This window comes from Rousettus aegyptiacus, unplaced genomic scaffold (genome assembly GCF_014176215.1).
Source record: "Rousettus aegyptiacus isolate mRouAeg1 unplaced genomic scaffold, mRouAeg1.p scaffold_m13_p_3, whole genome shotgun sequence".
In the NCBI taxonomy this organism is placed as follows: Eukaryota; Metazoa; Chordata; class Mammalia; order Chiroptera; family Pteropodidae; genus Rousettus; species Rousettus aegyptiacus.
Window position 1 is genome coordinate 166,242,383 of NW_023416306.1, and position 17,165 is coordinate 166,259,547.

At 40.4% G+C, this 17,165-nt stretch overlaps 1 protein-coding gene across 19 annotated transcripts in view; it reads left to right on the top strand.

The window, feature by feature from the left end:
* UNC79 (unc-79 homolog, NALCN channel complex subunit) overlaps positions 1 to 17,165 on the top strand; it is a 217,591-nt gene that overhangs the window by 186,977 nt on the left and 13,449 nt on the right. For all 19 annotated transcript variants that reach the window (XM_016145493.2, XM_016145498.2, XM_016145484.2 and 16 more), the window contains 6 exons: positions 4,405 to 4,482; positions 9,212 to 9,301; positions 11,338 to 11,513; positions 12,484 to 12,670; positions 14,094 to 14,291; positions 16,030 to 16,107. In XM_016145493.2, the coding sequence (XP_016000979.2) occupies positions 4,405 to 4,482; positions 9,212 to 9,301; positions 11,338 to 11,513; positions 12,484 to 12,670; positions 14,094 to 14,291; positions 16,030 to 16,107 (807 nt within the window). The remainder of the gene's footprint in view (positions 1 to 4,404; positions 4,483 to 9,211; positions 9,302 to 11,337; positions 11,514 to 12,483; positions 12,671 to 14,093; positions 14,292 to 16,029; positions 16,108 to 17,165) is intronic.

The window sequence follows — 17,165 nt, forward strand, 5'->3', positions numbered from 1 at the left end:
TGAATATGTTCGGATTCTCGTTTGCCATTTTAAATGAATACTATTTTTATCTTTTTAAAACAGATGTGTAATTGTCATTGAATCATGAAGTTAAATTTAAAAAATTGAGTTGTAAAATTAGTTAAGTTGGGGAGATGTTTTGGAGGCATTTTGAGATCGTGCCCACAAGAAACAACTTTATAAATAATGTCTCAACCTTCTCTACAAAAAACGTTAAGCATCATGCCATTTTGAAGTAATATATCTTTGTTCTATAAACTCTCAGAATAAATCATGTTCATTACTGAGAGAAATACAGTGAGGCGTACTTAAAAAAAAAATACTTTCTGTACCTGCCCTGTGGTTCCTGGTTGAGTCATGGAGACAAGTCCTCCATGGGGCCACTTACGGGATGAGGAAGAAGCATCTCTTGTCTCTCACTTCTTTCTGTAGAGTTTTCCGGTTCCTTTTTCTCTTGACTTTGACTGCCTGGGTCTTCCAGGTATTCTCTGGAGGATTGCAAAGGTGGCAGCCTGTTCTCCGGTAGCTTCTCTTTGGCCAGAGAATCTAGCCTGGAGTCAGAGAAAAGTTCTCCCTCCCTTTTACTAATGAGGTATGTCAGATCCTGGCTCCTGGAGCACCAGCTCACAGTATGGACAGATAATGTGTCTGGGGCAGACAGTGACCTCCTTCACAGACATCAGCAACCATCATCTGAAGGCAGTGGAGGTGGCTTAAACTGAAAATGCAACTTGGAAACAGAAAAAGAAGGAACTGGAAAGAAAAATTCCCCGAGTGCTCCGTTCTAAGTGAGAAGAGAGTCAGTTGCACAAACCTTGGATTTACCCATCATTCTTTTACTCCACAAGGCAGTAGAGTGTTTTCTCTACTACTTTTCGAATTGATAACTTAGTAGATAGATGAATTCATAGAGATGGAGTTTATATTCTTCTTATATGTAGCCCATGCCTTTGTTGTTTACCAAATACTCCGTCAGTAGAGAACCCCCTTAAAGGACAGTGGAACACTTGCCCAAGGAATGTGGGGGTCATTGAAGTTCTAAACTTTTCAAAGTAGTCACCAGTCTGCTTTTTCAAACTTAGAAATGTTTCCTAGAGGCCCGGCATCGTGGGACATCTGCCAGCCTGCTATAGTTGTTGTCCAGCCGTGACTCCTGTTTTTGTTTTTATTTGCATATAAAGTCAGGTGGCCTTAAACGTTCAAGTGGATTTTTTTTTTTTAAACAAAAAGAAGAATGGAGACAAGAAGGACTTGCCAAATAGAGAAAAATTATGTATTCTTCAAACTAAATTGTTGACCATCAGGCATGGTTTCTCTGCCCTTTGAGGGGAGAAAAACCATCTTGTTTCAATTAAGATCTGTTAACGGTTTTACTTTCACTCACATTAGCTCTTCTGCTGGTCTGCTGTAGAGATTTGATGCACAAGAAGTTATATTAAGTGTTCTCGAGGTGGATTAAAACAGTTTTCTTAATAGCTTGATAACTCATTAAAAACCACCATAAAGGCTAGATAAGCTCAAATTAAAAATAATTTTCTCAGCTCCTATTATGTGTAGAGTAATAATTCCGCCGATTTGCACGTAACACTCCCGCTGTGTGGGACATACCTGCATATTCAAGTGCGAGAAATCATGTGGGCGAAAGCTCTTCTCTTAAAGATAGGTTAGTGGTGGGCTGAAGGACAAAGAAGTTGCAGGGGAACCGCTGTGGTTTTTAATTTACAGTTACTGTTGATGTGGGGTTATTAATATTAGTCAGGTTCGTGATAATCTGATCACTTTCTGGGATGAGAGGCGGAGAAACTATTTTGAGTCTCATTTTGATCATAAATTATAATGACACATAATGGATATTGCCCTCCTTTTGTATTCACGCAGGAGTGCATTTTGAGTGGAATATTTCTATCTGAACGTATAGAATTTTTTCGTCTACAGCGGTCATCCTTTGCATCTCTGACTTTATTTATATCTTTATATTTTGAGCGGTTTTCTAATATTATAATAGAATCTTTCAGTTCCTGGTTGGCACCTATAGAAAATGAAGACATAAAAGTTTAATAAGGCTTCAGTTGTACAAATTATGTAAAATTACACTGGATTAAAGTGCATTGATTAAAAAAGTAGTAGATGGTTTTAGAGGCTTATGTACTTTTACATTCTTTAATATACCAGACTTTCCACAGTACTTTTGTAACTTTTAGGATGATTTTTGATTAATTCTGACCTCTAAGAGTTATTACAAATGAGACATGTGAATTCAGCCTCATTACCTGGCGGACAATCTATTTGCATTATGCTATTTTGCTGAGCCCGGTAGGTGAGAAAAGCTTCTACTGAAGGGCAATAGATAAATTTGAAGTTTGGCTTCTTTACACATCTTCTCCTGCCCCCCAGGGCATAGCCAGGCTGGGTTAGTGTACTTGAGGGGCTGAAGGCTTCGACCTGCCTCTGAGCTGCCCACTCCCTCCTCTCACATTCAGATGTGGTGTTACTGTCCGGTCCGGCCTCTCTGAGCTGTGCAACCTCTCGTTTCTGTTGTAAAGAAATTAATGAAAATGTCGGTGTCCTGACAGAGGTTTTGGAACTTAGTCATAAGTAGTCCATCTTAGATTGCAGACGTAGATAGCTTTTGAAAATACGTCTTACGGGGAAAGCATGCAGTGTCTGCCAGGAAGTTGGAAGTGTTTCTTCTTTTCATCATGTACTTCGATTGCATTTTTTTACTCATAGGTTTTAGCCAAAGCTCTAGGCTTTACTTTTTTTTTTTAATCCTGATTTATTTACTTTTTCTCATATTAGAAATAAGCCCAAGTGAGGAGAGCAGACATAAGCATTCCTGAATAAAATAATGGAAAATTTTAGGTCTTCTCTTTGTTACTAGCTAGCACTTTTCTTGCCAGATCCAGAGTTCGTGGCCAAATAGATTCTTCAGCTTTCTGTAACTGTTTGAAGCGAACGGAAGTGAAAGATTGTGAGCACGAAGATGTATGTCTACTCCTGCCATGTGGCTTTCAGAGACAGTTCTGCTTGCTGTCCCCTCAGCCCCTGCCCAGCCACCTGTGCTGAAATACCTTTAATGGAGGACCACCCTGGAAGACCAGCCAGTGACCTTGAATTCAAAGTCTCAGGGCTCCGTCCCTCGGGAGGCCTTTCACTCAGAGCTCCGCGTCGTTAGCCAGAACCTGCTGCGTATTAATGATGCTTTGGTTTTGACCTCCGATTAGCCTCCACTATGCTGCTTTCTGTTCCTTCTCGGGCCTCCTTGAGATTTTCTCTATGCCCTGAACTCATATTAATTCCCCCCAGTTTGACAGGACGGAGACTGTCTAGCTGAATTCATCTTGTTATCTTGACCTACGTAACTTTTCTGTGCTCGTCCAATGTGAGAGTGAAATGAATTAGAAGAAAGAGCTGTCAGTATCAAAGCTTCCTTCAGGGCCTCTGAACTCTGCTGAGCAGTAGCATTGGATCCCAGAGTGGTTGGGGCCACTGGTCAGGGGCCAGGAAAGAGAATAAATTAACCAGGAAATAATTGCTCATAGCAAACTCTACAGATTTCACGTTTAAATTTTCCCCTAAAACCATTAATAAATAGTTAGATGTGGAATTAAGTGGAAAGCACCTGTAAAAATCTGTAAAGAAAATTAAATTGTAATCTAGCAAATCAGTCTATTCTCATCATGATCTCAAGTCATAATTGATTAATCGATTCATTTCACAAACTCCTCTGAACCCCTCTGAGAACTTAGGCACGAAGCTGGTGCTGGGGGTGAGGTGCTTTGGGTCTGTGCTCTCAAAGAGCTTGTAGCGGGTTACGAAGGAGACTCTGTAGCTACTCGCAATCTAATGTCATGACTGTTACAGTGGACATGTGTGAAAAGTCCTGTGGGGACGCAGCAGGAGTTGGGGTCATTATCAGCACAAAGCGTTGGCGTGAGGGCAGTGGGAGAAGGGAGACCAGACGCTGTGGGGCCTTGGCCAGGACTACTCACTCTGCGGTTGACTTGTTTTTCTCTTTTTTATTCTAAATGTACGAAATAATGATAGAAGTCCAGAAAAATCTGTGAAAATTTGGTAACTGTCAAGAAGCGCTAAAGAATAAATAGAATAACTTCAGCATAAATCTGACAAGGCTGACATCCTTCCTTTCTTCCTTGATCAAGTATACCATTTCAGTGCCGCTTAGCTGTCTGGGTATAGTAAGGATCTGTGTGTTCATTTCAGTACTATGATTCTGAATTTCTGATAGGAATAAACTGTCATGATTTGCAAGTACCATAAATCTGGGGCAGATTGTCGTGAAAGTAAACACTAATGAATTTGAGCCACGTTAATAAAATTATAAACTACTTATTACTGTCCAAGTGCTCTTAAAAAATAATTATCCTTTCAATTTCTTATTAGTTTATTTGTGCAGATGCTGGAACTAAACTAGCTGAGTCAACCATCCTGAGCAAGCAGATGATCGCCTCTGTGCCTGGAGTAAGTCCTCGCCCAATTAATTGTCTGCATTTTGTATTTCTTCTCATTTCTTCATCTAGCGAAGAGGTATTTTTGGCCTGTGTCCTGGTTCACTTTGGTAGAATAAACATTATAAAATTGAAAACATATCGGCATCTTTTAAAAAAAGAGCACTAGTGAAAATTTAAATTAATCCCAGCCCCTGGAAACTTTCCATTCCAGGAAACACGAGCAAAATTGAAGCAGGAAATAAAGAAGAGAAAAGAAATGACCAAACATACAGAATAGATTTGATGAAAGTTCATTTTTTTCTAGAATCCATTTTCTTCTATTGTTTGCTATTAACCAATTTGATTTAACTACAGGAAGAAATAAGAATTGTAATATTATCGTTTTCCTTTATATTTCCTCTGAAAATTAAAAAATTTCCATTATTATCAACTAGTGGACTATTTGGTAAAATATGTTAAGATTCTTATTGACAGGGTTGAAGATGACAAATTACTATTACTTTTTTGATGATGTTGTTCTTAATCTTTTTTTTATTATTATTAGTTTCAAGTATACAGTACATTGGTTAGACATCTGTATAGTTTATAAAACGATCCCCCTAATTGCTCCTTCTCTCCTCTGGTTTTGCACCTAGCCATATATTAATGCTAACAGTTACTTACTGATAGCAATTGTCCTGCAGCAAACTCAGAAACTTTAGAGATTGTCATTAGAAAAAAAATTTAATAAAGAAAAAAGGATCACCTATAATTCATCTGCCTTATAATGAAAACTCTATTATTTTAGAATAGTTTTTCATGTTTTGATCTATTCAGGATCCTAATTAGCTTATTCCTATATTATTGGAAATTTATATACTTTCTGATTTCTTTGCTAGTATATACGTATTCCTACAAAGATCATCTTCACCTTTATTTTGGATTATATCCTTGGGATAAATTTCTTAGTCAAAGAGTAAGAATATCTTAATGGTATGTATTTTCATACTGTTTTGCAAAAGACTTTTATTAATTTATACTTGCAAGTATACCAATTTTACCCAAAACATTAAACATTTTTTAAAATACTGTTTACTTGTTTAATTTTTTTTTTTTGATGTGGAGAAGTTTTATGAGAGAGAAAAAATAAATCATTCAACAGAGAGATAATTTTACTGTTGATATATTAATGTATTTTCTTTCTCTTTTTCTTTGTCTATTTGTTTAAACATAGCTCAGACCATAATATAAGTGCCGCTTTGGCTTCATGTGTTATAAGCATTTTCCCCAAAGTTTAATGGCTGCAGAGTTTTACCTCATGTGAATGTATCATAGAATAGTGGTTAAAAATGTTGGGGCTAGATTCCCATCAGAGAATGAGGTCTGCCATTTACTAGCTGTGTAATCAGGAAAGTTATTTAATCTTTGATTCTTAGATTTGTATCATCTGTGGAATGGGCTATAATAGGGCCCAAGGACTGAATGAGAAGATGTATGTAGAACATATTAGCATGGTGCCAGGGAAGTGCTAAGTAAACATTGTTAAAAATAATTTTAACAAACATAATTATTTTTGGATATTTTAGTTATTTTTAGTATTCTTCAATTATAAGTAATATATGACAAACATCTGTGTGCTTAAGTCTTTGTCCATATTTTAGACTATTTCTTTATAATAGATTTCTGGGAGTAGAATTAATGAGCTATATATATTTTTAAGAGTCCTTAATAGTAGTTTGGGTAATGTAAGATGCTGTGAAATAAAATGCCAGTTCTCAGCGACAGCACACAAAGTTATTGTTTGCTCATGTGCAGTTTAGAAGGGTATCTTGGAAAGTCAGGGGAGGAAGACTTCCATACAGATCTGGTTCCTTCAGTCACGTGCAGCCCTCTGTAATCAGATGGTGGTTGGGGAAAGAGAAGAGAATACGGTACATGGAGGGTCTTCCTGGGCCAGGTCTAAATGTGATGCATATTTCTTCTATTCGTGTTCCGTTGGCTAGAAGTCAGTCATGTGGCCACACATAACTGTCAGGGAGGATGGGAAATGTGGTTTTGCTTCATGCTAGGGAAGAAGAGAAGTGGCTCCGTGAGCAGCAAGCCAGCCTCCGCTGCACTCACTGACTTTCTCATTGTTTAAGTCTTTCAAACCCAGTACCTATGCAATAGCTAAAAAATTGTATCCTTAATATATAAAAAGTTTATCGAAATCAACAAGTAAAAGACAAACATTTCAATAACAACAAAACAGCAAAAACTGTTACAGGATCCGCATATAGAACCCTTTCCAATGACTAATACGCCATTCAAAATATACCTTTTACCCTCACTAGCCATCAGTGAACTGTAAATTAATATAAAATATTAGAATATTGACAAATATAAAAAGTAAAGTCAAGTAACGAATCAGCAGGTTTTTCTTAATGAATAAACTTGTTAATGATGAAGTGAGACAAACATTCTTATAAATTACTGGTGGTAGTGAAGATGGTTCTACCTTGCCGAAGCACAATTTGACAATTTACTTCTGTGAATATATATTCAAGAAAATAATTAAATGTGCACATAAGGAATTATAGACAGATATATTTATTATAGTAGCATTTAAAATAGCAAAAATATGGAAACAAAATTAATGTCCAATGTTAAGGTTTTGTTTAAACAAAATAAGGTGTCTCTGTAAGATAGATTATTAATATGTAGATACCAAGTTGAGTTTTCAAATAGTATTTAATTAATTAGAAAATGCTTATGATGGATTTAATTTAAAAGCAGGTTAAACAAAAGCAGGTTAGAAAAAAATCCAGTCTTATAAAATTGTATGCATATGTGTATGTTATATGCATTCAAAAGAATTTATAAGGAAGTATTAACAGTGGCTCACAGGTGAAGCATAAGAATTAGGATTATTTTCTTTTTTATAAATTTGTATTTTCTAAGTTTGCTACATTGAACATGTTACTTTTGTAATCTAAGTAATTTAATTTTTAAATAAGACATAAGTTTTGGGGAAGAATTAGCTGATTCACTTCAATTCATGTTTTTGAGTTCAGAATAAATTTTCAACACCTTTACCATTGGTTTTCCTATCGAAATAAATATAAGCCTCCTGAAACAAATGGAGCTTGACTCTTTTTTTTTTTAATAATACACCTGAAGTTTATTACATGTAAAACACACTTATGTTTTCCAGAATAAAAAAAGGGAGGGGATCGGAAATTATATGCTCCGTTTTACAAGTATCGATGACTCCCTAAGACTATCGTGACTATAAAGTGTATTTTAAGGCTTTTATTATATGAGTTGCTGTCTCTAGAGCAAAAGGAACTGGGTAATAATAAATTCTTTGCTCTTATTTTTTTTTTGTAATTTAAACTTAAAAGACAAATATTGAATAATATGCCTAGTAATTATTTTCTGTGACATTTGCCTACTTGAAATGCTATAAAATATTGCCTGTGAAAGAAACAAATCCCTTTTAAGAAATGCAGGAACAGAGTATATGCTCCTATTTGCATGACATGTGAAAGGTCAGAGAAAATGGAATAAATCGGGGCGAAATCCTTTCTTGCACTAAAGGATTAATATTCCAAAAGCAGGAACACAATAACCTTTTATAATTCCTTCACTCGATTTAAATTAAAAGAAGAAAACCTTAGAACATATGAAATGCTTGGAAAACGCTCTGACAGAGCCGCCAGTGACCTTATTTTACTGTTTGTTGTCCCGTCAGAGGAACTGACAGGCGTAACCTTCTAGAAGAGATAGAAGGTGATGTAGTTCAGTGCTGTGCAGATTTACATGAATATGGGAAAAGGATTTCTGACTGGGTGAGCTAGTTAAGTATATAATGTTCCAGAGTTCCCTAAAGAAAGCTGAGAAAAGCCTTGGCATCGTATTCGGATGGCTTCAAAGCCGGCCTGCTTTTGATCCCCATCACACCCAGCCTGACGTGTGGCTTCTCTCATATGGCTTTGATGTAGCAGCCTGTCTGCTCCTTTCCCTTTTCTTTGCCTATAATCCCAAATTCACTGCGTTGCCCCAAGAGAGCAGGCTTACGCCATTTAATAACCAGAAACACAAGTTTGCCCTCTTCTCCTTTAAGACTTCCCAGACATACTGCTGGTATCTGGGGAAGATGAGCATCTCATTTCTTTCTTTATCCCTGACAAGAATGCAACAGCAATGCATTTATCGACTGTGTAGAAGAGTTAAGCTGTAAGCGACTTGACCTGAATATAATTTGCTGACTTCTTCGGCAAACACGATATTCGCTTGTATACTTTTTCTTGTTAATAGAGAAAGAGTCAAGATTCTGGAGGTAGAATTTGGCCACACATATATTATGTGTACCTAAGACTCCCTAGAGTGTAAAGTGTTACACTTTAGGGTGACACTTGGGGTGATTCATGTCACACAGACTGATACTAATGGCCTTACACAGGCTAAATGTGTGTATACCGACCAGTTTGAAAACAATCAAACAAAAACCGTTTAAACCACCCAGTGGAGAAAACCTGTCTCCCGCAGGCCGTCCCCGTTTCTTTGCTCTCCACCACAAACCTTTCATCAATTTTTGTCCCAGCTGTGGGCAGACAATCACAGACTATGCTGAGAGTAATGGAGTGAGTCAGAAATCCAGAAAATGAAACAACTCATTAGCAAACAGCGTGAAATCAGAGCGAGACAATCACGGCAGTCAGGGCAGAAACGGAGGCCGTGACGCAGAGGGCGCAGCCAGCGGTGTCCTTGTGTTTCAGTGCGGGACCGCGGCCATGGAGTGCATGCGGCAGTACATCAGCGAGGTGCTGGATTTCATGGCGGACATGCACACGCTGACCAAGCTGAAGGTAAGGGCGCTCGCGTCCGCTCGGCGCGGGTCCGCGACGCCCAGAGGCCCGACGGGGATCGACCGTCTCCTGGGCAGGCGGCCGTGGCGCTGCCGAACGAGCCCATGGCTGGGGGGCTGAAGAACTGAGATGGGCCTAGGCAAAAAGGGAAGAGAGATTTGCGCGCCGTCCCCTATGTGCGTAACTTTCCCTTTGCTGTGTTTTTAGTTCTCGCGACCCCGTTGAGCTGTTACCCCGTTTTACAGATGTAGAAACTGAAACCCGAGCTGGTGCAGTAATTTCCTCGAGGTCACAGAACTGACCCGTGGTGAAGGCAGACTTGACTCTGGACTGTGGTGACTCCCAAACCCCTTTCCACTGTGCCGCAGAGCCTCGTTTAACGACTCAGCCTCAGTTTCCTCACTTGCAAAACGAGCCTCATAACACTTACCGACCTTGCTGACTGTTAAAAGCTTGATGTAAAATAATGCACGTGAAGAGGCTTTCGTAAACTGTTTACATTATATAAACATAAGACGTTATGGTTTTTATCTGCATTGAACCTGCCTTCTTCAAGGAAATAATAAAAGACAAAGGATAGCACAGACTTTAATTTACATACGGGCAAAATCCCAGGGAAGTTGTTGAGCTTATTGACGGTTTCGCGGGGTAGAATAAATTGCTGAAGCAAGTCAACTTCCCTGCGTGAGTCAGCTAGGGAGCTAAAAGATTGACAGTCTGAGTGAACTTTCAGGAAGGCCCCGGACAGAGGGCAGAGGAGCCTCTAAACACGGCCCAGGAGCCGCCAGATAGCAGTCTGGCACTACATGATTCCTTTTTGGACAACAGGATTTAGTCATGCCAGAAGTTCATCAGCTCAAAATATGGTTCCCTTATTACCCAACTTAGTTACCAGACTCTCCTCAGAGGATCCCAGAATTTCTTGGGGGTAGGGATAGATTTGGAAATGCTAGGTGGAAAGTAGAATCAAAATTTAAGCTATTGACTTCTCACACTGTCCAAACCCGGTCATTTCCAAGGAAGCTCCTCTAGTGTTCGATTGTACACTGGTTGCTGATTACTGAATTTGGTTGCCCACACTCGAATGACTTTGATGTACAAAGAAGAGTGAACGGTTGTTACCTAAACATTTTTAGTTTGTTTTGTACAGCCACTTTCAAAATACAGAGAAAAATAATGATCTAAAAGTTGGGGCTATAACCCACCCCTCTCTCTGATTTTGCATAGTATTAGCAAACAGATGAGAAAGGTCAAATGGCAAGTGGCTTGTCTAAGTCCATGTGACTGATCGAGACAGAACTGGGTCTAGAACCTAAATTTCAACTCCCAGTTCAGTGAGTGCTCTTTCCGCTAACTAAGCTATGTTAAGCAAAGACATTTCTCTAAATTAATTTGACAAATATGTATTAAGCAACTGCAATGTACCTGGCACTATTCTAGGCATTTAGGGAAGCAGTAAGGAACAAAAACAGATAGAGTAGCTGCCCTCATTTCATTTATAGTCTGGTAGTGTAGGCCAATTTTAATGAAAATGTTATACAAACTAAGGTCAAATTATGATTTTAACAATTGCCGTGAAGAAGGGCATGAGAGTTTCTAACAGGGTGGTATGACCTATCCAGGGAGGTCAGGGAAGGCTTCTTGGAGGAAGTGATACTTGAGCTAAAATACAAACAATGAGTAGCAATTAATTAGGTAAAGAAAGGCAGGAACAGTATATCAGGCATTGAGAAAAGCATGAGCAAAGGCCAGTGATGGGAGGGAACCAGTGTACCTCCTGGGGTCACAAGGACGAAGGGGTAAGACACGGAGGTCTGCAGTAGCTAGATCATTCCAGGATTTTTAGGTTATGCCAAGGAATTTCTTTTTTCCTTTATTCTAAGAACAGTGGGAAGCCCCTGAAGAAGTTTCATTGGATTGTATGCTTGGGAATGGTGAGAGAAGGTGTGGAAATGACAACCTGATCTTTTCACAGAGTGGCCTGGAGTGTCTCCAAGTACTCTGCCAAAGTCACAAAACACCATTTGGTTTTGCAGAGCCACATGAAGACATGTTCCCAGCCTCTGCATGAAGATACCTTTGGTGGACATCTCAAAGTTGGCTTGGCACAGATCGCTGCCATGGAGATCTCCCGGGGCAACCACAGAGATAACAAAGCTGTGATTCGCTACCTGCCTTGGCTCTATCATCCCCCTTCTGCAATGCAACAGGGGTAAGACCCTTATTATTCCAGCAATGAGGGCAGATAAAGGCAAGAAACACCCTGAGATCCCTGGGGCTCCGTGAGAGCTAACAAACGCACCAAAGATTTATGGGAGTGGAGTATGATTGGTTGGGAAGATGGAAATCGAAACCCATCTCCATTCTTCCTTGGGGACCCAGCAGCATTTCTGAGCGTGAGCACTTCATGACATGCTGCCAATTAGAGAAATTTGTCCTCATACAAAAACTTCAGGCCTTCTGATGGATGATGAAAACTGGGAGCTTAAAACTACCACTTTAACTCTTAATTTCAACTCATGAAATATATCGATAGGTGTTTATTGCACACTTACATAAGCTTTTGCATTCAAGGAGCTTAGATTGTAGCTGGAACAAAATCTGTGAGATGAAATAGAATGCAAGGAGGTGTGAGCCCTTGATCCTGCTTGTAAGGGAGAGACTAAGAAGAGAAGTGCCCGAGGGTAGTTTATTCGGGAACTCAGAGCAGGCTCAAGCCTGCCATTTTGCATAGTTAGCTTCCTGCCAAGTGGAACGGTTTGGAGTGGGGGGTGAGGAGGGCAGGAGGAGAAAATTATTGAAGAGCAGGAAAATGGGTGGTTGTATGTCATATCTGTCTCTTCCTCTTCCTTCCTCTCAAGCGGACATGTCCAACTTTCTAAAGAGAGGAAAGGGAAGGGTTTAGAAAGAGAAGCCAGTGAGAAAGGCAGCCAGGTTTGTGGAAAAATGGTATTTAATTCTGTGTGACCAAAGGCTGCTCTTTGCTCAAGAAGCCAAGATCCAGGAACAGAGTGGGAAACAAGAAAAACAGATTATTTTGTGGGCACTCTGTCACCTTGGTATTTTATTTTATTAATTGTCTACAAGATCATACTCTTACTCCCTTCCATCTAGAAGCATTTGCTGAGCCCCCAACGAAACGGAGAACATAAAGTCATCTTTAACCCTTCCTTCTCTAACAGACCTAAAGAATTCATCGAGTGTGTCTCCCACATCCGTCTTTTGTCCTGGCTGCTTCTCGGGTCCCTCACTCATAATGCGGTGTGTCCAAACGCCTCCTCTCCCTGCCTGCCCATACCTCTGGATGCAGGTTCCCATATTGCAGACCATCTTATTGTTATCCTGATTGGATTTCCAGAGCAATCAAAGGTAAGTGATTTCTGCAAGCCGAATACCATATGCATTGAAATTGCTAATAGAAACCCTTATCAGCCAATTATGTTTCTTCTGAGAAGAAAATGCATCTTATCACTGGCCCTCCTGTGGATATTTGGAAAGCAACTTTGTGCTAATGCCTTATTTAAAGTTGTTTAAATTCCCAGACTATCTTTTCTTCCCCTAAATTGTTTTTTTGGTTTACTTCGATGAAGATAGATGATGGAGGCAAGGAAGAGTTAGCTTCCTCGGCATTTTTGTCTCAAAATAATGAAGAGAAATAAGAGGCTAGAAATATAATAAAAATTCTTGGATCAGTTTTTAGAACCAGATATGCAGTGGGAGAAAATTTACGCCCTATTTAATTCTTCACGCACTATATTTTCAAGTCAAAACGCTAGGGATATATGAAGATACAAAATGAAAATAAGAAGGCCAGTCGGGGGCTTACTGAAGTGCACGTTACAATCACCTATGTAGGGAACTTCATAAATTGTAGGTAGAGACAGATGCCAGGCTTTAGGAAGTAAAGCAAACCCAAGGCAGGAGGCATCAATCATGAGCCGGTACAAGCAAACCAGACATGCTGGTACTAATCAGCTACGAGGAGCCGAGGGCCCTGCACAGAGCTCAGGCGCATCCTGGGAGGTCGTGGTGGGTTTGGGCCAGGACAGGCTGGCTCTGAGGTAGAGTAGAGCACCCATCCAAATGACCTCGATGATGTTTGCATGAGGTGGTAGGCTGTCAGTTTCTGATATTTCAACTCAGATCTGTGACGGTACTTCGTTCATTTTGTGACCTTGAAAAAGTTAAGTTTTTTTTATCTATAAAACAGACGAGGGGATGGTTTGAGAATTGTGGAGGTGATCTGTGACACGTCTGTAGCACAGTGCCTGGGCCGCTGTCCGTGCTCACGCAGTCAGCGCTCACCTCTAGGAGGAGTACTGTCTTTTCTGCTGCTGCTGCTGCTGCCGCTGCTAGTAGTAGTAGTAGTAGACTATTAAGTGCTGGGCAGTGTGTTCGTGTGTATAATAGCAGCATTTACTCCTAACTACAGCTCTCCGATGGGGCGCTGTTATCTCCCTGTTGCTGATGAGGACACACCCTAAAGTGGTACAATGATTATTCTTCCTCACTGAGTTCAGGGATGGAAATGTCAGCTTCACTAAAGGGCAAGGGGGTGGGTGGCTTTATTCTGCAAAGTAAGGTGGCTTCTCTTTGGAAAGAGGCTTTGTTCTCTAAGTGCACTCCCACTGACGAGTAAAGAGCAGCTCCTCAGCTCGTCTTAAGGTGATGAATCAGGAGTGTGTCGCTGGGCGCGGCCTCCTTCTGCCTGGGCTCACTCGGACGGACCACTCTCTGGCTTCTCCGCGGAAGGCCGAGGAGTGTGACGCCTCTTCCTTTCCTTCTTCCTCAGACCTCCGTGCTGCACATGTGTTCGCTCTTCCACGCATTTATCTTTGCTCAGCTCTGGACCGTGTATTGCGAACAAAGCGCTGTAGCTACAAATGTCCAAAGTCAGAATGAATTCAGCTTCACGGCGATCCTGACGGCGCTGGAGTTTTGGAGCCGGGTGACACCCAGCATCCTTCAGCTGATGGCCCACAACAAAGTGGTGAGTTCACAAAAACGTTTTCCCTCTTGGCTAGAATCTCGACATGTATGCTCACTCCCAGCCCTCACGCTACCTGTCTTAAAGATCTCAGCCATAGTGTTATATAAACCGATGGGTGGATTTTTGTGTTATAAACTGGATGTTCTACCCACACGAAAACTTCCATGAAAAACAAAGCAAACAAGTCAATTCAGTAAAAACGATTTTTGTTTTCTCAGCCTACTACCAAAGAAAATGTATGAAACTTCTACCATTAAGGGCTGTTTTGCCACAATAAATTCAGAGGGTTTGGAGGGAGATTCATATCATTTTTGGATTCCAAGGCAATTTGGAAAAACTCTAGCCAACCGTGGTGTTTACGAGCAGACCAACCGACCACATGTGCTCATTTCACTCAGGCTCAAAACCTGAAGAGGACCCCACCTTTCTGAGTTGCCTGGGAGGCTCCAGGCTCCCCAGTCCTCACATCCAGTTCCATTTTGCTGTGGGTAGCTCACCTAGAAAGGGGCTGCTCCAGACCTCACCAGCAACGTCCAGGATGTGGTTAGCATGAGCCTGCTTCATTGAAGGTTGGAGGGTATAGGAAGGAATTTACAGGGGAGCCCTTTGGTTCACCTTACTGCTTTGGAGGAGCATTCTGAGCTGGGAAAGCAAGAGCTGTTGTCTTCAGTATGGGTCAAATTCGTGTCTGGAGGGGCAAGGGACCCGGAAGAACACCATAATGTTGGTCCGGTCCCATCATGAGCAGAAACCCAAAACTGCACCGTCCACAAAAGGCGTTCCAGAAATGATTTTCGATTGACTGTTAGTCTAAGAAATATTTTCTTATAGGTTTAATTGGAAAGGGAATTATATATTTCCTTTTAGTAAAGCAGTTTCTTTTCTTCAGAGAAGCAGATGCTATAAGGTCATTCTGTATGGAAAGAGCTGTTTAGTTCAATTTAAAAGACATTTGTGTGAAAATTTTAGGGTGCACGAACAGTTCTGACTGCTATGGAGATAATTATGTTTATTGGATTGTAGAGTCTTGGAGATGAGCATTCTGTTCTGTTATTTTATAGACAATGAAATGGAAACCTCTAACCTAAGTAGAGATTCAAAATTTCCTTCAATTGTCATTCGTTTTTCGATGCCATTAATACCTGTCCTTCAAAGCTCTCTTGATATTCAGATATTACAAATGAATTTTTTATAAATGATGTTATAGATGAATTTGAATTGATTTTATTGTGAAATTTAAGGTCCGGCCTAAGGAATTTCTGAATCTCTACTGCACTTTTGAACTCTCATAAGCACAGTTACCTTGTTCCATAAAGAACAAAGCCTCAAAGACAGACATGCAAAAAATTAAACAGCCACCCCAGATGACATAACTGTGGATAAAGGATCAAGATGGAAAAAGGGACCTCAGCCCACAGAGTTCTATAGCTGGAAATGAAGAAACAAGCCATCGATCCCCTGGTGTGAATCACAGTGCAGTGTAGATTAGTGAGATCAGTACCCCAATTCCATCGGCAGCCCCGAGTTAGTTGAGGAAGGCAGGACAATTGCAAAATCTCTGGAGCTTTAAAAATTCAGGTTCTGGTTAATAAACACCACTCACTCCCTGTGGTCCTCTCTGGTCATCGGGCAGACAGACCTAATGGGCACGGGGCGTGGGTTCTCTGCAGCTGCAGACTGGTTTGCATAGTTTCCATGTTACTGGGAGTGGAACTGATTTTCATGTTTGTTGTTTCAGATGGTAGAAATGGTGTGTCTCCATGTGATTAGTTTAATGGAGGCATTGCAAGAATGCAATTCAACAATTTTTGTCAAGGTAGGAAAATCTTAAGATTTTTATAGACTGTTTCTTGCTGCTAAAAATAAACGTGGATTTATTTTGAATGTATCTTCTGAAGAGGAAAAGAAAAATGATTTAATTTTAATACCCAAAGTTGGGACTGGGGGATTCGGGCTCGGATAGCAACCCGTATCAAATGGTTATCGTGTTATTTTTGCTGTTGCTGCATCCCTAGACAAACTCTACCTGGGTTAAACGTGTCAGACCATGATTACGTGTAACACAAGCAATTGCAATGTTACTGGGGACCGTTGATCTGAAAATGACCCTATAGTAATATACATTGGTCGGAGGTCACCAAGAGATCCAGAAGGCCAAGGAAAATAGCCTGTGATCGTTTGACTTGGTAGCGGGTACTTTTCTCTAAGATACATAAATTCAGCTTCTAATATTACTATTCTAAATTATTATACGGCACATGAAAGGAATTTAAGCATTTGTCATCTATCCAGTGACATCGGAAACATATTGCGGGATCAAAAAAAATAAGGGTAAAGAAGAACTTGGTTTCTTGCTCACTTACCTCTTTTCCGTTCCTTCCTGTCATTTCACCTCTTTGTCTCACTGATTCTTTGTTTTTTTTTCAAAACTCTTTTAGCAGCCACTTCCTTCTTTCCCTTTCATTTCTGGGCTCCGCCATCTCGGCTGCCCCCCCCCCCCCCACCCCACCAAGAGTGCATCAGTTTGGACCCGTGTAATTTGCTGTTTTGCTCCTTGGTTGAATCCCTTCTTCAGTAAAGGATGCTTTTCCAGTTAACTCACATAACGCTGAAGAAAAGCGAGCCCGTTTGCAGGGGAAGCTTGACCGTTGCCAGAGCACCGCGAGGCGGCTGGTTCCAATGGGGTGGATGTAGCGTATCCAGCTCAGCAGTAGCACAAGTCAACACTGCGAGACAAACCACATGACTGATTCTTAGATGATCGCTCCTGCTTTTATTTTTCACAACTTTATTAACGTATTATTTACATACAGTAAACTATACATATTTAAAGGGTCCAGTTTGATAGATCTTGACAAATGTTGCCACAGTCGA